This window comes from Linepithema humile, chromosome 4 (genome assembly GCF_040581485.1).
Source record: "Linepithema humile isolate Giens D197 chromosome 4, Lhum_UNIL_v1.0, whole genome shotgun sequence".
NCBI classification, from domain to species: Eukaryota; Metazoa; Arthropoda; class Insecta; order Hymenoptera; family Formicidae; genus Linepithema; species Linepithema humile.
Genome location: NC_090131.1, coordinates 5305444 through 5332509, shown reverse-complemented (window position 1 = coordinate 5332509; position 27066 = coordinate 5305444). Strand labels below are relative to the sequence as shown.

The 27066-nt window shown below is 41.4% G+C and overlaps 2 protein-coding genes across 9 annotated transcripts in view; both read right to left on the bottom strand.

Moving 5' to 3' along the window:
• LOC105671886 (serine/threonine-protein phosphatase 2B catalytic subunit 2) overlaps nucleotides 1–27066 on the bottom strand; it is a 118058-nt gene that overhangs the window by 75577 nt on the left and 15415 nt on the right. For 6 of the 8 annotated variants that reach the window (XM_012366401.2, XM_012366402.2, XM_012366404.2 and 3 more), the window contains exons 1-3: nucleotides 6335–6949; nucleotides 5991–6168; nucleotides 4351–4554 (exon numbers count right to left, since the gene is read on the bottom strand). In XM_012366401.2, coding sequence (XP_012221824.1) covers nucleotides 4351–4554; nucleotides 5991–6168; nucleotides 6335–6949 — 997 coding nt within the window. Of the gene's footprint in view, nucleotides 1–4350; nucleotides 4555–5990; nucleotides 6169–6334; nucleotides 6950–27066 lie in introns of those variants that run through there. The other 2 variants (XM_012366407.2, XM_012366408.2) reach the window with 1 other exon arrangement.
• LOC105671888 (uncharacterized) lies at nucleotides 6912–9919 on the bottom strand. The gene has a single exon (XM_012366410.2). The coding sequence runs from the start codon at nucleotides 8816–8818 to the stop codon at nucleotides 7889–7891; it is 930 nt and encodes a 309-aa protein (XP_012221833.1). The 5' UTR covers nucleotides 8819–9919; the 3' UTR covers nucleotides 6912–7888.

The following is a 27066-nucleotide window of genomic DNA, read 5'->3' as shown; positions in this document are numbered from 1 at the left end:
GTCGAACGGAAGCACCACGCGATCGATATGATCGCGGCTGTAATCGCGTTGCCGCGAGAGTTCCGCGTAATTAGTGCGCTTTCAGGCGCGACTGTCCGCCACTAAAAGCGAAACGCGCGATCGAAAGTAGATACCGAAAAATATATATTTATCGTTACTTTTCCGTCTATACATTACTCATCCTGCCAGTTATCGATAAAGTTCAATATTTAGACGGGCGACATCGATTTGACGGCACTACCGACGTACGACAAACATATTTAATGCTTTTTAGGATGCTTTATAGCGGCCGAACAATATTGCCACTGTGTTCCGACCCGTACTTGCCGCCGTCCTCCCCGCCTACCCTCTAACCGCTCACACTTGTATGAATAATTTATGCTCCTACACCCGAGTTCGGTCAACACGACGCTCGCATAACCATGTTTCCGGCTCCGTATCAATTTTACCGTGACACAGCAGGAAGACAATTAAGATAGCACGCCGTTAGATAACAACAATGTTCCCTTTCGGGTATCCAGCCGCGGCGCCGACAATCGGTTTTCCGCGTTGCGGTTGCCGCAGAGCGAACAAGGAAAAAAAAAAAGAGAGCGGTGTGTCAATCCTCGGCGACGATAAATGCTTAATTTATGTTTCTAAATAACGTGCGATCGCAAGACGCGCGATTGGGAACGCGGTGAATTAGATTTTCAGCCGAGCGCAAATTTACAATCGCGACGAAAACGAAGCGTATTCGGTGATGTGTTTGAGTTACCGAAATTAAAGTTTTATTTGCCGCGAGCGCACGTCCAAATAAAACGGCCGATACACGGCCGGCCCGCATGGCGAACAAATAGAAAATCATTTCGCCAAACGGACGAAGTGAGAGAGCGTTGCTTGCTGCCGAATAACGCGGCGCTGTTACGACGATCTGAGACGTCTTGTCGAGCGTTTATTTATCTAACAATAAGTATCTCAGATGCTCTGAAATGTCGATGTACGAAATCTCGAATGGAAAAAGTTAGATTGAAAAGCTCGTATTCACTGCCGGTGTTTAACGTTAAATGTAAATGCGAACGAAACTCCCACGCGTAGAACTACGCTCAATGATACGATCGAGTTATGCTAAAATGTAAAAAAGTTAGTTTACAATGGCTACGTATTTTTTTTCTTTAAGATAACGCTTTTTGACGATCGGCACTAACTTTCGCGGTAATAGCGGTACTTTTTCGATCGTTTCACCACTTTTTCTATTTCGCAAAGACATGAAACGCAAGTGCGGGAACCGTAGTAAAGCTTCATGACCGCGCGTAACAAAAGTACTAGTTCTGAAGTAAAAAAAATTGTATGAGCAGGAAAAAAGGAAAAGGATATTAGCGCAACGTCGAAGCGATTAACGTAATGCGCTGTTTTATCCGGTTTATAACGCGGACGGAGAGCAAGACTGGACGTGAGAGCTGAAACGAGGCACTTCGCTCTATGGACGGTGGAAATGGCTACTTCTTCACGATGAAAAGAAACGCACTAATCGACCATGTTCGAGCAAGCCATTATCATTAATTTGAATACTCGCAAAGTTCGTTCATGAGATGCGACTCGGCTCTCGAAAAAAGATTTTTTATGGGAAGTTAAGAGACGATTTTACTAACGTCGATCAGCTATAATCTCAGTTTATCATATATACACATATGTATTATTACATACATACATATTATTCTTCTACTTTTATCCCAAAAAAAATTTCTATGCAAATCCCTCGTTAAAGAATGTCGTTTTTTTGCAACCTTACTTTGTGACCTTATATTAATTGTAAATCATGAATATCTAGGATTACATTAATTTTTCTAATAAATGTAAGAATTTTAATTTCTATTCTAAACTCGCTAGGAACACGTAGCACAGAAAGATAAGATTGTAAAATTTTTCGAGAAGAGACTCAACTTCAAAAGAACTGCCCCTAAAAATCTTTGAAAATCCTAAACTTTAATAATAACTTCAAAGACGTAATTCAGAAATCAACGTGTATTTTTAATACGCGATATATATAGTTGCGCTGGAAAGAAGTGAAAGCACAAATTGCTATCACAAATTGCCGTCATCTGATTGACCCCATTCTTTGAGCCGCCTATTCGTGTGAGATTTGAGCCGCCTGGTGATTGTGGACAATCGAGGGTTATACGTCGATCAAAGAAACGCGTTACGAAGCCGTACGAGCAGAAAGAAACCCCGCTTCAAAAGAAGACTCCAATGTGCCACCCGCTCTTTTCCCAATTATCCAAGAGCGATTCGATCCTCCTCGCCACCAATCTCAGACGCCACACTTAATGAAAATCGTTAGATCCGCCCGCTAATTGCGCAATCGTGCGAGCTATTGAGAGGAAGATGCGAAAAAAATTCCAGATAAATTGTACACCTTTTTTTCCAAGTCCAGCGCATTAATTATAAATTGAGTTGAAGTAAGCTAAATTAAAACGAGTCAAATTAAGAAGCACATAATGTCTTTCGGGAGGAAGATAAATAGTTTTGGACGCGCGCGTATCAATCTTTCAAATGCAAGGCACGTGGTGGACGTCGATTAATTTTCCAATAGGTCAGCATGCGCTTCATATTTTCTTTTCTTATTCCGGATTAACTCCCTGATACCCAGTATATGCCACAGTTCATCAGACCAGCTCGGAGCAAAGAAGATTTCCACGTCAATATACCTACTTTTTCCCCTCGACTGAAAGTTCGGAGATCGTTAAAGGGATCCGATCTAAATATCTGTCCCAATGGGGACGACGAAGCTTCTCAGCGCGTCGCCGTTTTGTCGGAGATAATAGCTAGTGCGCAAGCTGCGGCAAAGCTCCCGCTCGCTTTTGGCACACGTGTTACCGGCGAAGGGAGGAGAAAAAGAAGAGCAGGGCCGGGGACAGAGAGAAATTGCGGTGCACCGGGCGTCTGGTTGTCGAATGCGGATCCGCATCGCGGACTGGGACGTAGTAGGGTGGCCGTAGTTGGGCGGAAAGATGAATTACGCCGCGGCGTGAGAGGATGCATCAGACGCGCGGACGACGGATGGCGCGGCAAGCACCGAAGGAACGAAAAAGCATGCGAAACGGGCGTGAAAAGAGGAAAGAGACGACCGATTTCCAGTCGCCGACCGACGTGAATAAATCTCTACGGCCGATTCGCTGACCATCGATTCCGAGCGACAAGCATATTATTGCGTGAAAAATATCAGCATGTGGCTGCCACGAACGCGCACGTACACGATTGACACAAAATTTGATAAATGTTGTAGAAATGCATTCGCCACTTAAGCAGAAGGGAAGAGACGTGAATATTTTTAGATAAATTTTTAAATAAATTACAACAATCGCTATTCTTAATATATTCTAAATTAATCGCAATATTTAATTTTCTCTATTGTCAAAATCTTATAATTAATAGTGACCACGAAAATTGAAAACAATATTTTGTAGTTCTGCAATCGTTCATCGGCGTTTAACAAAAAAAAAAAAAAAAAAAAAAAAAATAATTCTGTCAATTAAAAATAAACCAGACATTGGAAAATATTACTTTATGTAAATTTTCTCTCTCTCTCTCTCTCGGGTCGGATGTCAATATTTTTGGTATTTCAAAAATGATCCGTTAACATTTTGACGACTGGATTTTTCACGCAAAAACTTTCACCTGCTGTGCGCACTTTAAGCGCGATCACAATATAATAAATATACATGGTAGGAGATAGATCTAATTAAACACTGAATTACTATGTTAATAAATACAAGATAATAATAAAAAAAGATAATAAGAGGCCACGCAAATAAAGTCACAGATACGTTACAACGGTTGTTAAATTGTTAATGGGTCAACAAAATTCTTCAAAAAAAAAAAGGAAAAGTGGATACGCGTAGCCCATTAATCCCACTAATGAAACTTGTATCGCGGCGACGCGGAAAGTAATAACTGTCAATGGGGCGTGCGTAAAAGAATGATGGCGGGCAGTGGAGAGAGCTACAAGGAAATAGGATCGAATCGATCGAAGTAGCCGAGAGTGGGATTTATTACGTTCTCCTATTCTACGCTTCCAGAACAATCAGCGGACGCCACAAAGGAGGCTGTCGCGACGAACTTAATTCAAGGATAATTGATCAAGGAGCAAAGGCGCGCGCGTGGCGACGAACGGCGGACCGAAATTTCGATTTTAATTAAAGCATGCATATTTTGCATTCAAGTTGATCAAGGCAATTTCGCTCGACATCGCAGCATATATTATTCAGATCGCAAAGAATCCCCACGATCGTCGCCGACGACGATCATTGATACGATAATTAATGTTGAAATCACACAAACTTACTTTAATAGAAATTAAAATTTTTTACTCACCGGTGACCGGAGCTTCAATGTCTATCATGGTTTTTTCCGAACGAAGAAGGGCGGCTCCGTCATTGATTATACGAAGTGCCGCGGCCTCGTCGATCCTGCCTTCGAGAATAAAGTGTTGCTTCAGGACCTCCGGCCGCGGAGATCCTGTCCGCTCATCGAAGACTTCTGCCACTGTCATTTTATGCGACGGTGGAAAGGGGACATCTGAAAAAAATAAACCACAAACAATTAGAAGGATAATCATCATTGTTCAAATAAAATTTACAAGAAAAAAAATCTATTAAACTATTAAATATTTAAAATAACTATAAGATATAATTTTCTTTATAAAACTCGCCGAGTATACAAAGTCTTCTGTGACTGTTAGAAAAGAAACCAGTTTTTTTTTTTTTAAATAAGTACCTCATAAATTTTTAAGCCGAGTAAGCATGCATAAAAAGTAGATTATCTGCCGATGCTGCACGGCAACGGCATTAATTAAAGCCGAGCCGTTTCGTCATAATCCCACGTGACAATTAACGCCTTTCTCTACGAGATAAAACCGCGGCGTTACAAAGCGATTCGTCACACAAATAAATCGGCGCGCACATACGACGACCGTGCCTAAATATTGATCGAACGACTTCGCGCGCCAACCTAAGTGCCGTACCCTCCTCATAAGAATTAATGACTATGTACATGTTACACGAAGGTACTGCAAATGCTGAGATGCGTAATCTCGTTTTTTTCCCCTCTGCTCCTTGCCCGAGCGAGTGATTTACGGTTTCAAGTTTTCCCATGCTCATTCTGTATCACAGTTTGCATTCGCAAAGAATTACATAGCGGATTAGAAAGTTGTATTTTCTCTCGCCACGCAGAAGTGCAAATACCCTCGAGTGTATTGCATTTGTTTCATTTCGCATTCGCGTTTCCGCGCTGCCTGTCGTTGCGTGAAAGCGCGAACGAATCTAAAAGTCTTAACGAGATCAATAAAATGGAATAAAGAACCATGATAAAAACGTTCGCGCGTTTAATTTCGGTTAATTACGCAAGACGATTGTGTAATGTCAGCGAGATATTCGTTGATGACGTTCAAGATTACGCAATGTAGAATCATCAACCGCGCCTATCGGTTTGCGGTTATTTTGCTGAAATATTTACACAGGCGTGGTGGCAGCTGTAAAAACAACATCGTCACTAAAAACCAGATTTTTTGTCGATTGTGGACTACATAGCGACGCGTAAAGAATTCAAAGATAATTATGACACGTTTGGAGAAAAATTTTGACTGCGAAATATTTTAGGTTATAACTTTGATATAATCGATTACTAACATCGAAAATTATATAATGTGCACTTAATAATATAAATAATTATATATAAATTATGAATTATTCTCAAATATATGTACATGGTATGTTATATTATATTTTATTTATAAATAAATAAACGATAATTCTTTAGTCACGTGAATCGATAACGATTTGCGAGAGCAGATTAACAGGTGGGCGACAACAAGGTAGCGCAGACAATATCTTTTAACATCGGTTGGACCGATGTGAAAACACACACTAGGCATTCAAGGTTGAAATCGTTGTTATTGCTGCGCGGCACGCAATCATTATCGATCGACCGTTTTTCGCTAGGTAAAATGCGTTTACCTCGCTGAGGCGCTTGAAGTGTCTGGACCGGCTTGTTTTTCCTCATCGCTTTTTGCTTCCAATTGCTTCTTGATACGGTTTGCGTCATTGAAGTTGATGCCGCGTCGCTTTGAGCTTTTTTCGGTTTGGGCGATCGACGCAACGAAATTGATAACACCTTCTTCGTCAAACGACTCGCCTGAAAGACAAGGAAGTATTTGAAACAAACACATTCGATTATCGTTTCTGCCGTAACGATGGTCGAGCCGTTTCAAATACTTCCTCGTCCATCAGGAAAGACGGCTCGTCGAGTGCCACCGTTCGTTGGCTAAGCGGATGGACTCCGTTTTTATTATACTACAAACCTTAGTCGATTGCATTAAGTTGGCATTCGCGTCCTTGCAAACGTGTTTCGTGCTGTTTTGAGCTTCTCGCAGCGACGACGGCTGATCGGTCGAACTGTCAATCATCGTTAAACTATCGTCGTTGGATAGAACCGAGTTAGCATTGTCGACTAACATAGTCGAGTAATCAGAAGTAACGAAGGTTTCGGTTGTCGCGTCCATTTTTCTGCCACTCGTGATGGGCGAGTTCTGCGTCGACAAATCGTTTCTCTCGGGCGTGCTCTTCTCCGAATTCTTCGCTGCGTTTACTTTTATGGGTGTCGAAGTAGAACGTTTACGGGAGTTCAAATCAAATGATTTAAACTGCTCGATGAACGACCCGTTGCATTGAGTCCTCGACTCGCTGCATTGAGTCATCGAGTTCTCGTTGTCGCTCATATCTAGCACTGATGACGAATCGGAAGTGAAGCAAGTGTTTTCCCTCCATTGTAAAAACTTCTCGTATTCCGGTGTGAAGTACTTTTCCTGCGACCTGTTTTCCGAATCGCTGGATTTACTCTCGCGCACATTTCGCAACGAAACACTCTCGTGATATGCGTTCTTCGGTGTGAAAACGTCCTGTCGCTCATCAGACATGTCGAATAGTTGTTGCTCTGCGAGAGCGCTCTTCGACTTTCGGTAAAATAATGTAATTATCGTCTTTTCAGTGTTTATTACGTCCGTTTCGTTCGATGGCTAGGTACTGACTGAGACGAAAAGCACCGCTGTCGATCAGGCGCTGCGAGGTTATTAGGACAAAGCGAATATCAATAAAAACAATACAGCCAAGAAAAATAAAGTCGAACGTACAAATTCCAACGAAATTCCAACGAATATACGATGAATACAATATCATAGCACATATACATATGCTGTGAGCGAAATAAACATTAAATAAATGCAACAAAAGCGTAGAATTATTTGATTAATTTTTACCTCCTTTATATTAATGCAAATAAATAAATTAAAATATATATATATTTAAAACCAATAAAATAGCAATTATAAAATAAGCAATTATAAATAAGTGAAAATTGTTCACAAGTTTAAATTAATTATATATAACAAAATATAGAACCACAAAAAATTTATAATTCACAAAATCAAGAATTATAACTCCAAAATTTTCGAACTTTAGTGCGATTAAAATATTCTTCATGATTTTGCAGAAAAAATAACACCAATTAAATATATCAAAAATTCATAAGCTTGACGAGCTTGTCAAAATATTATTATCTTCTATATTTAAATAAAAATCCAGCCAGTTAATCATTAGTAGTAGCAAATTTATTATTATAATTAACGCAATTTGACAGCATCACTTCCAGCTGAATTGCTATTTGCCAGCGGCTGATTAATGAAAAGTGGTGAATTAATTATTCACAATTATACATCGTCTCTTTCAACATATACAAATTTAATTTGCGAGAAGTGAAGAATGTGAGCCAACGTCGTCAACAGCAAACATCGATTTTCAATTTTCCATTTTCACTCGCTGTCCCTCGTCCACGCGTATGAATACAACTTTAAATTCGATTATTCTTGATCGGAAGCCGTAAGCTCGCTAAAAGCGCTATCGCTGTTCCTCGACTCTGCTCGCGGTCTTTCTGATCTGCTCATCATCGCCATTCTTATCCGACGATTTCTATTCGACGCCATCAACAAGAAGTACATTTCAGACACATAAATCGTCTCCTGAAATGTTTCTTTGTCTTTTTCTGCAATCTTGACACACTGTGGCGATTCTTTTATTTCATAACGCGAAGAGTTTACAACTCGCTCATCACTCGGTGGTGTATCGACGGATTCCCACGATTGACATCTCGACAAGAATTTCTGCGCAAGCTGAGATGACGAGGAACCGGTCTCCTTCATCAACATCGCCTTCAGCGTGCGACTGTTCACGCTGTGTCTTCTAGAAGTGAAGACGGGCGTCTTCGGGCTGGTAAAGCTCGCATCCAAACGTTTCCTACTTAAGAGTGCGTAATCGTCGTAAGCTATTCTGCCGTCGAAAATACCAGATGAGAAGGCGCGTTTCATCGGTGTCCGCGAGTCCTCAGACGTCAACAAGAACGGTATGCCCATTATCCGGATAAGATTTTCGATCGCAGGACTTACGTTATTGCGGTATTTTGGTCTTGCAAAGTCCATTTCTGAACGGCATGTCCAATAGGACATTCGCGAGTTCTTATAGCGCAAGAATTCGATATCGTTCTCTTCAGCCGTCTTTTTGAGTGTTTCGCACTCGCCACCGTTAGACTTCTCGTTCAGGAACGTTTTCTTCGAGGTTTTCGGCATCACGCGAGACGGCGAATCGAATTCCGGCAATGACAAGTATTCAATCGAGGAAAAATATTCATTCGCCGGTGAGAAGGGCTTGAATATCGGAAAAACGAAATCTTGAGAGACCTCAATTTTATCGGAACAATCCTCGGGCGAACAAGACGCCTGCTTTTCATCGGCCATGTTGAATAAGTTTAACTTAAATCTTCTTACAAATCGCACCAACACTGTAAATAATATTCGTTTCACTCTCCTCGACGGTTAAATCAAAGCTCAAAAGCACTCCGATGTTAAATCGTTCGAAAATCGCTTTCTGTTTCTAAAACTCGAATATACTGGATACGAAACTACGGTATCCGTAATAGTACTGCGGCAATATTGTCAGGACGCATAAATATTATGTGTCAACTGAATTGAAAAATATACCAGATTTTGGTTTCAACGTATCAGAAGCAAGGTAGCTAAAGTGTGGAAAAACCCTAACTACTTAACCGCTACTTTTGTATGCAACTACTCGACTGTTTTGACAGACTCATGTTTGCGTAATATGTAAAGTGGTTTTTTTTTTAAACCTCTCATACAAATTTAATGTATATAAATACATTTCTCTGACATATTCTCCTCGATATTCCTATTCGATAATGCTCAACTGTGTTTAGCTTAAATATTACTAACGTTTATCTAAAATATTACATAATAATTACATTTATTATATCTAAAATAAGATGATTATATTTTTACATTTGATGGACTTTGTTGCACATATGGTCACGTTTGTAGACATGATAGCCAATCAATTTTCCATTTGATATATCTATTATTCCTAGAGATGCGAGAATTTGATTGGTCATTGTGTCATATAGTGATGATTATAATGTACAAACATGAGAACGCGACCAGAGTCTAAACGTTGGTTGATGCAGCATTTATATTTGTACGCATCATACATGCGAAAGGATATAAAGCTATGGATACAGCAGATAAATACTTACTCGTGGAAACCTTATAATTCATACGCTGATTGAATAGTAGCATAAAATTGGAAACCTCGCAAGATATTCAATGTAAAATTATATTTAAATTATTATGTCATGAATTATCCGCATAACGAATTCAATATGTATCTGTTGTTAAAATCCGTTGCAATATTAAATTGAAAATAATAGACGCACAATAAAATAAAATAAAACAGCATTTCCTTCATATTCGCATCGGGTAATAATTACTTATTGATTATATAAGTCCCTTTGTCATTAAATTTACATTAGACGACGCGAGGATCTGTTTATAAGACAATATCAAAAGAATAAAGTATAATTGCATTTTAAGTGTTTATCCACTCGGATAAAACGTAAAGCATAATTTAGTCTGCAAAGCTTAGCTTGTCTTAACATCTTACCGCGGAATTCATAAACTAAATGGGGACTGCGAATCTGACGGATGTAAACGAACGTGGCGGACTAAAGAAATATATAATAGATACATTACAAAAACCCGAACGAGATAAAGGAAGAAATTTCTCTCGTATCGCTTTTTCGAGGCCTTTGATCTCTCTGTCGTTACCGGCAGCATTACGCTCAAAATTAAGCGGAAAAGCGATATATTTCCTCGTGGTTTGAACACAACAACTAATTTGAATATTCAATCTAGGGAAAAGCTCGGATAACCGATAGTTCCGGAAGTCGACACCTGGTAACTCTCGGTCACTGCGAAAACTGGGGAAACGTTCAATCAATGTTGTGTGTATATATATATATATATATATATATATATATTCTATGTATGTATGTATGTATGTATGTATGTATGTATGTATGTATAACGGGTGACGCTTTTACAGCGCGTATCTACGAGAGGATAGCGATCAACGTAAGCGAGACGTATAGATGTATAACCGCAAGGATATTAATTACGTGCATCAAATTGTTCGAGTTCCTCCCTCGTATAACGTCGCCATGAAGTTGTTCTAGTAACAACGTATAACAACATGTTACAATTTTGATACTGGATATTAAAGTATCAAATGCAATCAACTCCGGTTTGAGGCGCGTTGCTTCATTATCGCGATTGCATCTACAACTATAAGTTAAAGAAATTCTCTCGTCTAGTTGGTATATTTGTGGACAATCGTTAATCAATCAATTATCAAACAATTGAATTCTTTGATGTGTTAGACAACATATCGCAATATATCATAATGTAAAAAAAAACAGTGAATTGCAATCATTTCTACAAACATTCGAAACGGAATAAAAATACGAAAGCTCCGCGTAATTTCGTAGATTAATGCGGCATCGATGCAATTGAAAGAGGTTTCCAAATTAATGACTGTTTTGTATGTAACATTTTCTGTCGAATCGCGAAGCATTTCAACGAAGATACAATTTGGAAAAATATTTGCGAACGGGAATTACAGTCGCATGTTTTAATTTTGGATACGAAATTGCATGAATTATTAGAGCAGCTTGTCAAATCGAAGCGCGCTTCGCACACGTTGCAAACAATTTACGTGAAATTTTCGTAAAGTGGAATATCGAAGCTCGTTCGATGTGACGAATGTTGAGCAACACGGACCGGTGACGCGAGGATCAGTACGCGTAATCCTTTTAGAGTTTCATTACGTGAACAATGCGCAATTAGCCGGTTGTTGATTGTCACTCTGCATTACATTGCGAATGACTGCGACCGTTCCTGCGCATCTGGACCTTTAATAGAAATCCGCTCTGGCAAGAGAGGTGAACCTCATCTATCTCCGTCCTCAGAACGAAGATCTTGTTAAGTCTAAAAATAAACTCGGAAGTTTCCAAAATATAAAATTTCAGTTTTTTCTTAACAAAATAATCGCATAGTTTCTTCACTATTTTCGTCTCACAAAAATTTGTTATAGGAATATAATATAATATAAAAGCGAGAAAATTGTGTTTTCGTGATGTTATGAACGGTCGAGGTAATAAACAGTCAACGATCGAGCAAACAAAACACAACGTCGAATCTTACGAGCATCGGTCATTGTCTTTTAGGCGATAGAATATAACGGCGGTGCCGCCGATATCGACTCAGCCCTTCCCCACGAAAAACATTAAATTCATGCTCAGCGTGACGAGCTCAAAAATTTTAATTTGAGGAATATGAAAGCTCATAAATAGCTTATAATTTTGCGCTATTGGTTTTTTTATTTGTGCAAGGTGAGAGGGCCAGCTCGACAGGGGTCGGCGGCTGACTCTCTTCATCTCGCCATTTAAATTTACAAGATAACTTATGAAAACGAATTCCGCAATGATTGAGAAATCATCGCGACGCGTACGTCTTGCATTAAAGCTGAATTTCACGCTGTAATTATCAGATTCCCCTGAGTCGAGTGCAAACGAGAAATCTACCAATTACGACGAGCAATCTTCGCAGATTGAAATCTACCAATCATGACGATCACACGGTTTTCCGCGCGACGTTCCGACGACAATAGGAATTGTCCGCGCCGAATTTTCAATATACTATCGGCCCCGTCGCCCGTGTGATTGGCAATTTGATTTTGTCCAGAATAGCCCAAAGTAAACACGATGAGGAATTGTTCGAATACGCGAGTCGTTCATTTATGGTGCAATTTCGACGGCACGCCGAACGCGCGCATCGGGATACACATCGGCGATTAACGTTCGATTAACATTTCGCATTTTCAAGTGCGTGCAGAATTCGACACGTTATCAGTCCAGCATTGTTCCCGCGACTCTTGCGCAGTGTCTAATATTTGCGCAAGAACCTTTCCATTGTGGCCGACTGCTTGCTAAATAACCGAGAACGCCAAAACCAGTTCCGCGACCTACTTCAGATAACTCGATGAACTTGTATTCGGGCCACGAATATTAATGATCGAGGACATCGTACGGTATATTACGAGTCCAGATCTAATTCCTTCTTCCAACATCAGATTTAATTTGATTTGTCACTGACAAATCTCGTTTATCTCGTCCGTGCACATAAATACGCGATTAGCCTTCTCTTTTTTTTCGAAAAGTAATTACATACATTAAGAACTTGTGGTATAATCATGTTGATATTCCACTGAAAGATTCAAATTAGAAATACCATCAAACTTGTCAGACAGTATCAAAGCAATCACGCACTCAAGCGTAAAAAAGTAATCATTAATAATCTCCGAGCTTCTCTTTCTCTTTCTTTCTTTCTCTTTCTTTCTTTCTCTTTCTCTTTCTCTCTCTCTCTCTCTCTCTCTCTCTCTCTCTCTCTCTCTCTTTCTGTCGACAATTTTGTCAATTTTTTCCCCCATAATGAATCTGATGTAATCTCGTCCTATTATTATAATTCCAATCACATGGAAAGGAGAACCGAGAAAAGGAGTCTATAGATGCGCGGCGATCAATGTCGAACCGGAATCGATGCGGTGGTAAAGCCAACCTTTTAGAATCCACGGCACGATAATTGACAGCGGATGCGACAGCTGCCATTTCCAGGCATATGTCGAAAGGAAAGTAGCGGGCTGACGATGACTCGATGGACGTGAATGGATAAGCGACCATTCGAATCGACACGAAGACAACGAAGCGCAGGAAAAAAAAGAATCGCCGAGAGAAAAGCGCATTTGTTAAAAACTGCTCTGATTTAGACGATACAAATACTTGCACAGAGTGAACGATACTTTACACAACGGTCGTGAACGGGCGAGCCATGTTATACACACATTTACACGAGAAATCGAAAAGGGAATAAAAATAAGACGTACACTGGGAGCAAAGAGGGGCACTTTGTCGGAGCAAAGCGACGCCCTTAATGCCATCGTTTGGCAGTCGAAATCCATGCAGCTCGATAGTCGATAAATCGGAGAAAGGATGATGGCGCCGCAAAGGAAAGAAAGCGAGGATGGCAGACGGAAACGAAATAACGAATGGCAGAGCAGAGAAATGCGAGAACTAATGTAAGATAGAGAAAATGTAGGTCGCCGAGGCGACGTAACTAGCAGTGCGGCGCGTTACAAAGCGAAGTTACAGAAGTTCTTTTAGAAGAATGGCACTTCGCGCACATTCATAATACACAAATAATCTTTGATATGTGTATCCAATGATGTTTTTCCCATGATCACACTTTATCGCGATCACAAATTATCGTGAATTTCATCTCTTCGTTATTGCGAGGATTAGCGAGAATTATTTGCCCGAGTGCTGCAGTAATTACTTAAGGTAAGAACAGTGCGCGCAATAAATGCGATTATATCCGACTGCATCATAAGCCGTGCGCATCTTTTGTCGACGTGTCGATGAATAAATAACTTTTTTGTCGCGACAAGTGCAGAGTTCGCGCGACTGAGAAACTCGCTAGCGACAAAAACTCCACCGTACACAGTTAAGCTCGCGAGGCACATTTCTGGATAAATGCGCAGAGGTGGGAAGGGGGGGGGCGGGAAGGGGAACAGAGAGAGATACGGACCTCGCTTTAGCGCTCGTAATGCCGCGGCGCCGCAGGGCCATGGATTCGAGGATGGAGCGGCGGCGCTGAAAAGCGAAGAAAGCGACGCGACGTGGGGGACAGCGCGCGGGGCGGTGTATAACGAGGGAGGCAAAGAAAGACGAGGCAACGCGGCGACGGAGGGGGAGGGCGGGACACGCAAGTAAGAGGAAAAGAGAGATATGGGGTCAGAGGATGGACCGGACGGAATATTGATCCGCGTACCTCACGATAGCTGCCTATGCTGCGCTATGCTTTGCCATGTAGCCTATACCTCTGCCTCTCTCTTCCCTTCCCCGGACTCTCGCACTCTCTCTCTCTCTTTCTCTCGCGCGCGCGCTTCTCATCTGGCTCGTTCTCTCGCTTGCCTTCCCACTCGCTCTACCGCGGCAAAACGGATATACGACGGCGGGTACCGGATAGAGTTTACCTTAGCCACTGCCGCGGGCGCTCCTGCAGTCTTAAGACGCGCACCTGCGCCCGCGAGCCATTGACAAGACGCAGACAGATACGGACGGACCCGGATGAACGCATCGAGAGATGTCAGAACACTTACCCGCTGGCGCCAGCCGAGCATTCGCGTTCAGCCAGTTTACTTTATCATTCTTGACAACTGCAATCGTTCTTGCGCTGAATTGTTATTTCGAAAAATAAAAGTTTAATTATTTCGAAAAGTAAAAAAGATTCGCGGCTATAGGCTTCCCGGCGCTACATATCTTTCTTTAGACTTCGCAGTCTAAAGACTAGGCAAACCAGTCGCCAGCAATGTGTGCTATAAGAAGAGCGCATAATAGAAACAAGAGCATTATCAGATCAGGTAATGTTAGAGGCTAAAGGCGTATCGGCTAGAAGCGGCCGAAGCGCCGGTTGGGCCGGCTACGGCTCTTAGGTCTCATAAATAATTCCGAACTCTGAATTATTCCTTCTCTATTCCCGTGTAAGTTGTTACGCGAATGTAAATGGATCGCCGTGCAGTTCACAGCTTTGCGAATAAAGTAAAAGAAGTGCGTGCGAGATCGCGCGGATTAAAATATCGTCGATATATGAGGTTAGATATTGATGACGAAAACTGGCATCGCGTACGGCCATTCACGTCGAACAGGTCAAGGCACTTTCTCACACGGCGCGCTTCCGTGTACTTGTGTTGACACGTAATTATCTGTACGCGTCGGATACACGTGCCTTCTACCGCGCGGTCGGCGGTTGACACGTTTAGACTCGGGCGTGGAACGTCCAACAAGACGCTACGAGATACGCTTGATCGAAGCAACGTTTACTTTATCCTATCAGCGCGAGAAGCTTCAACGCTTCCATTCTGGCGAAGCGACGCAAATGAATCACTGTTGTTGAAACTGTTATTAAATTTTATAAAGAGAAAATAATTAATCTCAGCGACAAATGCCGCAATAATGCGTTCATTACATCTAATAAATTCGAAATCACTTTTAATAAAACTCATTCTAAACGAAATTTTGCTGCGATAAGAATATCTACAAACAAAATGGCATTTTTTGGATGAAATTATTCGGGCAATTTCGATTCACTTTTCGGGGAATTTTCGTGTGTTGAAAAATGATTCTGTCGCATTCATTCTCTTTAGCGGCAGCATAAAAGTAAGAGGAAAGTAAATAAGTCAAGCCAGACGGAAAGCACGTTTCCCTGGCAGCATTTTAGAATACGCTCGGTGAGGAACGGTGCGCAATGTTTTCTGGTGTTCTGCTTTCACGCGGAAAAGTCGCGCAGCGACGAAGGCGCAACGTAATATACATAAGCACATTTGCCCGCTGACTTTTTGCAAGTCCAACGCGCGCTTGCGTCGCGCTCGACTTTCGAATGGATTATCGGATAAATTTCGAACGCGATTTCCTCAAACGAGTCGCCGATCGGTTCTCAATGAATTTGCTCGCGTGCGAATTGTGAATGAGAGAGAGAAGGAGAGAGAACGTATCGATTCCCAACTGCCTCACAACTACGCTCTGCAAGAGCAAACGCCACGCCGCATTCATCTCCACGTGACTATATCCGCACGATGTTATGCGCCGATTATCAATCGCATCGTTGGCGGTCAATGCCGTGAGCTGAACGGCGTAGTATTCGATCAAGGCGAGAAGGCGAGAGGCATCTACGGCTGGTTGACGCTTTATTTGCATAACCGCAATGTTGCAAAGCCCCGAATAAGCTTCGACGTGTCAGCGGCGTTTGACACTTGCCGATTTTAGGTCACGTCATTTGCGAAGATAATCGCGTCAACGACTTATTTATAAATATTCGTGCTATCCTTTGACTCGAATCTTGACCTTTCCTTCGGAAAGAAATGTTCATTAACACACAGCGCTCGCTCGACGTGTGTGTGAAATAATAGCGCCGTTTAAGCCATGATTGAATTTTGCGGTTTAATTTGCATAGTAATGCGAAATCTATTTTGTGACGTACGCTCATAAAAACGCGTTCCCGTATGCATTGAAAAATCACTCGGTATATTCAAGTCGGAGAATAAACACAAGCAGTTACGCGCGTATGCATTTACGTAATAGCGCCGATCCGCTGCATCGGATACATTCGATAATCGCACTGTCACCGTCAGACGTCAGTGTGCGATACGGGCATACTTAATCATGAAGGAAAAAAAAGTTAGCTGATTTTTCAAACAGTTATACTAATCGATAATCAATTACCGTTTAGTTAAAGTTCTCAAAAACTAAGCAGATTGCTGTACTTTATTTATTCTCTTTTTTTTTACCAAGCTAAACTTTCTTTAATTTCTTTTAACAGTTATACTAATCAATTACCGTTCGGTTAAAGTTCTCGAAAGCAGTTTGCTGAATTTGATTCTTTCTCCGGACGAGCTAAAAATATGAATATGTACACACTGCATTATCTGCCGCTTTTTTATGCGGTGCATTTGTTTCGCGTGGAGCGAAACGTAGTAAGGCCATGTAAATCAAACGACGCAGCGTTAACGAATACGGACGATAATACACTCGCGTGACGAAGATCGCAATGTAAACACGGTTAGAATTCATGACATCGTTTGCCTTGCAAACTAACGCATATACGCGGTTGATAGTTGATTCTCATCATGAATTATTCGGATAATCATAGATGATAATATGCGGTGCGCAAAGTGCCAAGCTACCGAAAATTATTTAATTTCAAGTTATTCTAATATTTGGTTCAATCAGACGTTTTATCGAAGACTGCGGCGACACGCGCTTTTTCCAACGTAAATAATATCTGTTGAATCGTCGCTGCGACTTTTACGGCCGCAGGAGCGCAAGAATAATCTTGCACCACCGCTAATAACAGAGATGGAAGTGCACGTCGGTGTTGCCGAATTGCCCAAATTTGATGCAAACTCGCGATTAAACGATAACTGTGTGAAAGTTCACTTAATTAATTAACTCGTTATCACCGATTTTGCAATTACCTTGCTAGAGGTAAGCCTGCCTAATGTAAGTGTAGGCGCAGTCGCGCACGAGTCATTTGCGATACGCGAAACCGTACAATAAAAATTAATTAAGTTAACGTGGAAATTTCTTTTTTTAATCGAAGCTAACGTTCCTGTATTGTCCGGTCACTTGTGTTACTTCTCCCTCGAATGGCAGCGCGCGTGTCGAGATATAAGCCTTAATTAAAGACATTTATGGATTATACGCAGTTATTTTTATAGAGCGTTTATCGAGGGACTAATTAATAGTCCCACCCACATAGTAATAACAATTAACGCGTTAATTAAAAAAATTTCATCCGGTGATAAAGTGCATTGCGTTTTATTTCGAAGATTTTTACTATCGACATTTTTTTTATTTTTTAATTGAGCACCGATGGTAGTAGTTAATGACATAAAAGGTTGTTATTTGCCCCTGCGTTGAGTTTTTGTTCAGAGGCAGTTGGATATTGCATGCGTGTACGTACACACGGCTCCGCACGTGTGTGTGCATGTGTGCGCGCGATAATGGTTTCATGGTCCCGGTGTGCCGTGTGCTCTTTCTACCGAATAGCGCGACAGCCTGATCAAGTTTTATTGATTTTGAATTGGCTCGTCTCCGGATAACCACGTTCGGCGTTACGTGAACAAATAAAATCCCACACCGAAAAACGCCGACTTCCCGCATTACAAAAGCACGCCATTAAATATCAGAGTAAGTCAATAAGTTGATTTACATATCCTTGCGAGCGAAGCGAAAGAAAAACCGCAGAGTGTGCAATAATTGAAACTCATTATTGTCTTTTGCGTTCGTACATTTTTATCAACGTAAATACTTTTACTTCATACTACTCTTCCTCATTTTCAATCTCTGGAAAATACCTGCTCAGTCACGAATCCGAAATTGGCAACTTTGATAAGTGACTGTGGGCACGATAAGGCACGTATCGCGGAAAGCACGCGGTAAAAGTATGGAATTTCATCACACGATGATGACAATGACGATGACGTCGGCGGCGACGGCGGCGATGACGAGACGCGGCGGAAAAACTCTTTGACGCCGTTACGCTGCGGCTGGCTTTGACTCCTGAACTTTAGAAGCTTTCGACCGGCAGGAAACGAAAGAAAGGGCGTAGGGCGGGAACAGAAGGAAGAAAAAAGTACGAGTTAAAAGAGACGAAGATCGACGTTGTAATACGCTTGAACTGTTAGTACGGTTACGTTCCGATAGAAAAAAAAAAGAAAAATTGAAATAATTATTCGGTAAAAGAGAAAATAAAGAAAAATTTCAGAGATATGTTATGACACATGCTCGATGAATTTAATTTATTTTTTGCCAATTTTCCGTTAATTCGGGAAATTTCTGCTAGCAAAAATTTTGATCGAATTTCATCTTCCTTCGCTACCTCGCAATTTTTAACATTAAATATCTTAGCAGCTGAGCCTCAAATTAAAGTTCTGTTTAAAGTAAAATCCACTTACAGATAATTGAAGCATAGAATTTTATCGTCTTATTTTATTATCCGGATGTATTTTTGCTCAGAAACGATTTAACTTTCGCGAGGACATAAATTATTCCTATAGATCACAGTTGGACGCGATGCGAGTCAATGATTCTCTACGCGCAGTTACATTAGCAGGCGCGAGAACGCTTTCCAGAGTATGTGGAACTGTTCCAAACAAGACGAGGAAATGATAAATCGATCTCTTTCTACCGAGAGCACGGTCCAAGATCTATTTACAGTCGGCAGAATCATACATGCGATATCCGTCCGTCGCACTTTCACAAGACACGTGACCGATTTGGATCGCTATTTATCTCAAAGCAATTAAACGTTTGATGAACATGATCTACACACATACGAAATTGATATTGCTTTATTTATACGCGTGTCAAAAATATTGCAAAAATATCGCAAAAAATTCTTTACCGTATATTTACGAAAGGCTGTAGTTTAATAGAGTGTGACTTTAGTAGAGTCAGAGCTCTTTAATCTCGAGTGTTAAATTACTCTGTAATCTGTCAATCTTCTTTTTTTCTTTTCTACAAAATCAAGATCGTCTCTAATTTCCATCTAAAAGACTACATTCACAAAATTCGATGCGAGTCTTAATAAATATCTTTTACATTTAGCTTTCATTTATAATGTTAACTAATACAATTACTCATTGTGATCAATCGGTGAATTAGCGCTATCCTGTGCTTCATCTATCAAGCGTATGCAAATATTACGTGTGCATCGAATCAATGTGAAATCGCAGCGAGCCGCGGCTACAATCAACATCCACCCGGCGCTATTAATTACGATTAAATATGATTGCACGCTGGCAATTAAATGCGATTCATTATTCGTCCGCGGGAAGGACGAATTCGCGGAACATCCGGAGATACGTTTTGTTCAGCCGCGGCGGAGTAATTTGAAACGCTATAAAGTGTAGAAATAAAATAAGAAAAGAGGCGTGTATTGCATTGCTTGCTCGAAATAAAAACAAGATTGAAAATAAACTTCTCGTTATCCCATCTAAAAAATGGGATATTTTAGCGTAGGACGCGCGACCATTATTTGAAATATCAGAGATATTCATTGTGTCAAGAGCTTTATTCGCGCGCGTGCTTGCAGCGCTCGCGAGCTTTCAACTTAAATAGACACGCGCGGATCATCGTCGCGTATCGGCGACGAGCCGGTCCATTCATAACCAGCTAAATTTAGAAGCCGAAGCGAGAAGAGCTCGTTTATGAATGTCGTTCCTCCCCTTCGACGTCTTTCCCTCTCCCAACCCTTTTTCTCGTTCTGCTGCCCCAACTCGCGCTAAAAGGACCGCTGCTTTGTTGCTTGATCACTTGACGTCACGCGTATCGCGCGTTTTATTTCTCGCATGTGCGAAAACAATTATCGAGATGATACCGTAACACCCCCGTTAGCGCTGATGCATCGCGCAAGATGTGTATTCAGTTTCGAGAATAATATCGTGTGGTTATCAACATTAATAGTACCTGCGACGTGATTAATTGAATATGTTGCAGTCTCGTTAAATTGCTCTTTTTCTATCTATATTGCTTGCTTTTTAATCTAATAAAATAAATATCTTTAACTTAATAGCTACGCTTTATTCTACTTTAATAAAATCATCTCGCTTCTTTTTGCAAGTAATTGCAACGCTAATAGACTATGATGTGTCGATTGCAAGAAAAATATAAGGTGTTATTTAAAAAATTAAAAATCGTTACTCCATTAATCTTAACATCTTAAAAGTGGTAAAATTTTTCAGAAGCTCAATATACGATTAATAACGCGAAACACGCGTCTCATTACGCGTGCCATATGTTTAGTTAGTAATTCGGCATTTCGACCGACAGAATAAAAATTCTCTCATCGGACAGACGAGAGAAATCTGTCATGGCAGCCGTAACGAAGAACACAAAGATTTCCGCAGAGCACGAACGTGTCCTGGCGCGACACCAGGAATCGTCTTTCTGGCACAAACGCCGCTCTTTCGTAATAATTTACTCGCACCAGGTACCTAGGTGCCGGCGTAGAAGGACACGCCGATCGTCGCTGCGACACTTCGCACCTCGAGTCGTCGTCGTATCATATTCCGTAACTTCTTTCGCGTTATAACTTATGTGAAAAACTTTCCAATATAAAAAAAACAGCGGCGTCAGGGGCAATCGATTACGAATTGCGGTTTTCACGTCTCGCGATCAAACTGCTGGGAATTAAGCGATATGCAAATTAGGTTGAAATGCAATAACTGTATTTAATGAACTGATGAGTGAAAAGAAATATATGCCTATCGCTCGACACAAAGATTTATTATATTTCAGTCGATAAAAAGAACCGGTCGCGCGTAATCGTTTCCTAAGCTTTGTAGTAGCACCTAAAGACTTAATATCCGCAGTGAGTCACAGACGAGAAAATAGCCGGTGTTTATTTCTTATTAGCGTAATCCCACCAATCCCACCACTCGGCACGCGCCAAATATTGTTTGTGTTGTAACTGGTAACGTAATAACTGGGATTTTACCAAAGAATTTTATTTGAAACTTCAAAAAGTTCCAAAAATGCTATCGAACGATTAATAAAAATGATCGAATATGAATAAAAATAAATTAAATAATACATATGTAACACGCCTTACGAATTCATTTATGAATTTCCGCGCCGTTGCGCAAAATATATTTATGTGAATCATGTGTCGAAATTTTTCAAACTATTCAAAGATTCCCAAATAGAAAAATTTAATTTCCTTTAAAATACGCGAAAGACGGATAAAAGTTACAAAACTCGAGGTCGCGGCGAGAAGTCGCGCGTTTTCGAGCTCGAGGCCGCGGGATGCGGATTTCCGTATGAATACGCCGCACGTGTCAGGAGACACGTTTCTCACGTCCCGCGGAGAGAAGAAAAACGCGGCAACTCCGCAGATGCGCGCTCGCTTGTGCATATCCGATGCACAACACTACGTATGGATCGCCCGAGAGTGCACGAAGAATAAAATGGCAAGTGGCGGGAAGAAGGGAAAGGGAGAGCGGAGAAATGCCGGTCGATGTTAAAAATGAAACGACCCGTTGCGAGCGCATCGATGAACCCGCATTGTTAAAACGAGCATGCATACGTGCCGCCGAAATGAAAGAAGAAAAAAAAGCAGTCACCTTCGTGCCGGGCGTGCAGCCGCGCGGTCCCTCGACGAGAGTATAAAATTACTCTCCGCTTTTTCGTCCGATCTTCTCCATCTTTTTTTTCTCCCCGAAGTGCCCGGAAAATACGCTTAGAAAAATAACCACGCATTGTGGATTAACGGGACAGCACTGTCGCACGTTGTAAAATATGTAAATACCGGTCGCGCTTGATGTAACGAAGAGCGGGGGGAAGAGAGCTTCAGGACTGAAGCGGATTAAACTGGTCGCAACGCGATATATCGAATGCCTTTATATGGTTTCCTCTTATATTATTATGCAAGCGATGTATGCGATGTAGCAAGAAACGGTATTATCATATAAAGGAAGATTACGCTAATTCGCTACGGAAAGTCGCATTCACCAAACGAAATGAAACACAGAAAATTAATGCGTCATCCATCCACCAAGGGAATCGTGGAAAGCGGCGATTGAAGATTGGGAAGAACAAAATTCAATTTGCGCATGCTGCTGCCGATGCGGATCTGCGGTGCAAAATGAAAAAGTGAAATAACGCGAGGCCAAAGCACGTTTCTCCGCCTGAAGTTAAGCTGCACGGATCGGCGAATTAACGTCGGCGATCTAATTTTATCTCTATTGTGAGAATCGCGTAATCGCGCGCGACATCGATTAGCATAAATTCGGAAAGCAACTCTGCGTAATCGAAACGAAACGGGAGCACGGTTATAAACGTAAATTTAAAAAAAAGACCGATAACTGACTTTTGTCGGCTAATTTAATCGTTATAGAAATAAACCGATTCTTTTTTGCCAAAACCTTCTTCTAACAACGAATTTATCATTCAGACTCAACATTCATTTCTGCTGTGTGTATCTACATTAAAACTTGCGCTCTCATAGCTTCATAAAATTTAAAACAATAAAAAATATAAAAAAAAGAAGCAAATTCCGATCAAAGGCACGCCGAGATTAATATTTCCCAGTAATTAAAAAATCTCATCACGTGAAATTTGCGCAAATTTCACGGCATCCTCTGTAAACGCATACGCTTAAAAGCAGAGACGCGGATAACAGATGGGCCGGTAAGCACAGGCTTAATCCGGTCCACGAGCAATTTCGCACTGCAGCGGCGGTGTTTCGCCCGCGTGACACGAGCTTAAAGGGGAAGGAGCGAGAGAGACGGGACGTCTTCTCCCAGTACGCTGGCGCGAGGGTATCGATCGGTGACGGAACGCGTACAACGTCGCAGGATGAAGAACCATTCCGTTCGCCGCGGCTTAGTCGACCATCGTGGGTCGACTGGGGTCGGATAGCAGGAGCAGCCGGAATCGCGCCCGGTGATCGAGTACCGCGGCCGATCGATCGAAGGACATTCCGATGCGGATTACCGGTGCGGGGGCCTTCTTATTCCGGGTCACCGGAGCCGAAACGTCGATTTAGAAAGCTCGTCTCGTTTCTTCCCTCCTCCCTCTCTCCCCCCTTTCTTCCCCCCCCCTCCTGTTCTCAGCATGAGGATGATTAATCACGTGGCTCGCAAGAACGAAAAATAATTTAGTCTTCGGGCCTTCTTCCTCGATCAACATGCGCACCGCTATTTCCGCGATCGTGTGTATCAAGTTACACGTAGATCGTCACGAGACGCAGAGCTTTGTATGCTAATGAGATACTATATATTAAAAATATCTGGATGATGAATTTAACGTTGTAACACACACATTGATATCTCTGTGATTATTAATTATATTATACGTTAGTATTTTAAAAATATTAATATTCTTACTTATTTCTGAAATCTTGCGAAACGTGTCTGGAATTTTCTAACAAATACAAGTGCGAATTGTCGCGATGGGTTCGCGAAAACGCCTCAATATCGAATAGAAGATAACGCCGAAAGAGCGAGAGGTGAGTCGCCTAAAGATGACGCGGGGATATCCGGTTTTCTCAGGCGCGGATCCTCGATTTTCCGAGGCATTAATCCGTCTGGACACGAGGAAACGTCGGAAATGGCGAAACGTGGACCGGTGCCGGGGAGAGGGGAGGGAGCCAATTCAATTTTCGTGACGTTTCCTCTCCGAAACCGAACTTGGCAAGGGTGCGACACTTTCGTGTAAATTGAGCGGTGACCTTTCACCGTCGGACGTATGAAAGGGGGATTAATATGACGATAACAACGGAAAAAATGCGAGTTTTCGAAGTAAATGTGTGTTACTCAACATTCTCCCGAGCGGTACATTTATCTAATAAAGTTCAATAAATAGTGCTCCATTTTAGACGCGTGCCAACCATTTCTATCTTGGCAAATATGATTTTTGCATCAATATATAATGTTTTGTCATATCGTATATTCAATATAAAAATTGTGAAACTGCACTCTAAAACATGTAACTCACTTGAAACATTGAATTACTATGAATACACACTATCAATACGCACATATTACAACTGTTTGTAATAAATTTTTATTAATTTATTCAAATTGAATGGTTTTAAAAAATAAATTTAGAAATTATCTTCACACACACACACACACACACACATGTATTAAACATATTAAGATGAAATAATCTTTGTGAATAAACTTATATTGACGTAGGTCAGTCCATTTTATATGCATCATATCTCCGAACTTTTTAATTACAAATAGAATTTATTGACGCAGGAAAACTCAGGCGTTCGCCGAAACACAGGATGTTTTTCCACTAAAATTCGACATCCTTGAGGACGAAAAAAAATCCGGGCAATAAAAGTGCTAATTCAACCAATGAACATTTGGTAACATTTGGTGTGCATTTCCGCGAAGCCGTCGTGCATTATGCACACGTGTGCTCGCTCGCGCGATCATATGACGGCGTAATGCCGTCTGAGTCGTAATAACTATTACGATTCCACGCGCGTTTCCATTTCGCAAAATAATCGTCTTCACGTGTACGGCGCGTAGACGATGATTGGCATCGACGCCCGAGACAGTCAAATTTTGTTTTCATTACACAGTCAGATTAGCTATATTTCGGGATAATACCTATTCCAATTCAGCGCGCACGTGTTTCCATTTCGCAAAATAATCGTCTCCGTGTGCACGCTGCGATGATAATTAGCATCGATGTTCGATACCGCGGTGGTCGGAATTTATTTTCGCTAGAATCAAATTAGCTGTACTTCGGGAATTGAGAAAGAGAAAGAGTTAATGGAAAAGCGTAATAACAATTTCAAACTTTATCGTCTCGGAAAACCGATAGAAATAAATAATGAAAATGTGAATATAATCTGACAATGTCGATCGCATTCCTACTATAATAGGAATCGAAGGTGCCCGAGCGAGACGTTATCCCGAGGAGACCTGTCGGAACCGACGCTCGTGGTCGTTGCGGGGGCAGTGACACGTAACTAAGATGCGAAGGCCCGGCTGTGCAATAAAGAAAAATAGCCTGCACTCGAGGGAGAGGGCGTGGGGAAAACGCGAGAGTGGTCCTCGAGGCCGCTCTCGTACGAGCTACTCGTGCAGCAGGCAGAATGGAAGAAAAGAACGCGCGGAGGGCAAGAGAGTAAGGAACGGTAGTCTCCGGCACTACTAAGCAAGCAGGCGGGCGGACGAGCGAGCGAGCGAGCGAGCGAGCGAGCGCGAGATGCACGCCCTTTCCACGTTAAGAGACAAATTGATCGCCCGTATTTATAGCAAAGGTGTATCCAAGGACGATCAAGGAGCGAGGTAAAACGCGTAATAAAGGGCGGATGTTGTTATGTGGATGCTTATTCAACTATTATCCAACTGCCGACACAATCTCATCACGGATGCACACGAATCAGAATTTTATAATACAAGATAAAAACTTTGTTATAGAATTATTTCCGAATTCTAATAGTTGCCGAAAATTACAAAACAGCTTTTGCAAGCTTATTAATTCACTCTTTCGACCCACATAAGATTAGAATAAATCTTGCAGCTTTTAAAATAATGATATCCCGACCGTACGGTTGAGACATTCGTATCCATAAGATATTTTTCGTGTAAAGCGGTAGATGCGCATAAATATAAAAGGGATTTATCCTCAATGATTATCCCAGCGTGGGCGCGATACAAAACGTATGTATGTAACGTTCACAGTGACATAAAAATGAATTGTAAAACAGAAAATATAAATATCGATCGGTTCTGCTTTCTGTATACTCTTTATATATTATGATTATCGCAATGATATATATAAAATAAAATAATAAACACAAATATATAAATAAAAAGAAAGATCATCAGCAAAAATGTAATAGATGTATACTTTGAAAACCGACTTTTCTACATTTCCAACATTTCCTTTATATCTACGTTTCGTACATAAGCTTTTTCCCTCAGTAATCAAAAGTATCGTGAAATGACATGTACATAACATCGCCGATAGTCGTCACGGACGATGCTTCCATTATCCCCGACCTCCCGAAGGATCGTTGTATCGAGAGAGCGATGTGAGAGCTGTATGCAAAGGGAGCATCGTAAACTTTTTATCGTGTAAGCGCGTAAACGCGAGCGCATCGACGACACGGTAACGGGAACTTAGCGGGGGAAGGTGAATTGATCCAGGAAATATGGACGCGAGCGGTGGAAGTTGCGAGTGAACCGAATGAAAAATTTATGGCGGACGACCGGACGGACGCAATCTCGAGTTTCCCCGAGCATGCAGGAAACTTGAGTTCGTCGAACTCCCGTTCCCGGCAAGGAAGTGTCAATAGAGCGAGACGTTCTCGAGATCCCGAAGGATGGGTCGTTCTGAAGGACCCTTTAAAACGATACATCTTTGGCTTTCTTATCAATTCATATTCCTAAAACTGTTGCGCATGATAAACTAACGTAACATGTTAGTTAGTGAATTATAACGTACAAGAAAAAAGAAGAATCTAACCTAACTGACCTAACCGACGTCGAATAT

Excerpts from the sequence above, each read along its gene's own strand:
- LOC105671888 (XM_012366410.2), bottom strand. The coding sequence starts at position 8,818 with ATGGCCGATGAAAAGCAGGCGTCTTGTTCGCCCGAGGATTGTTCCGAT.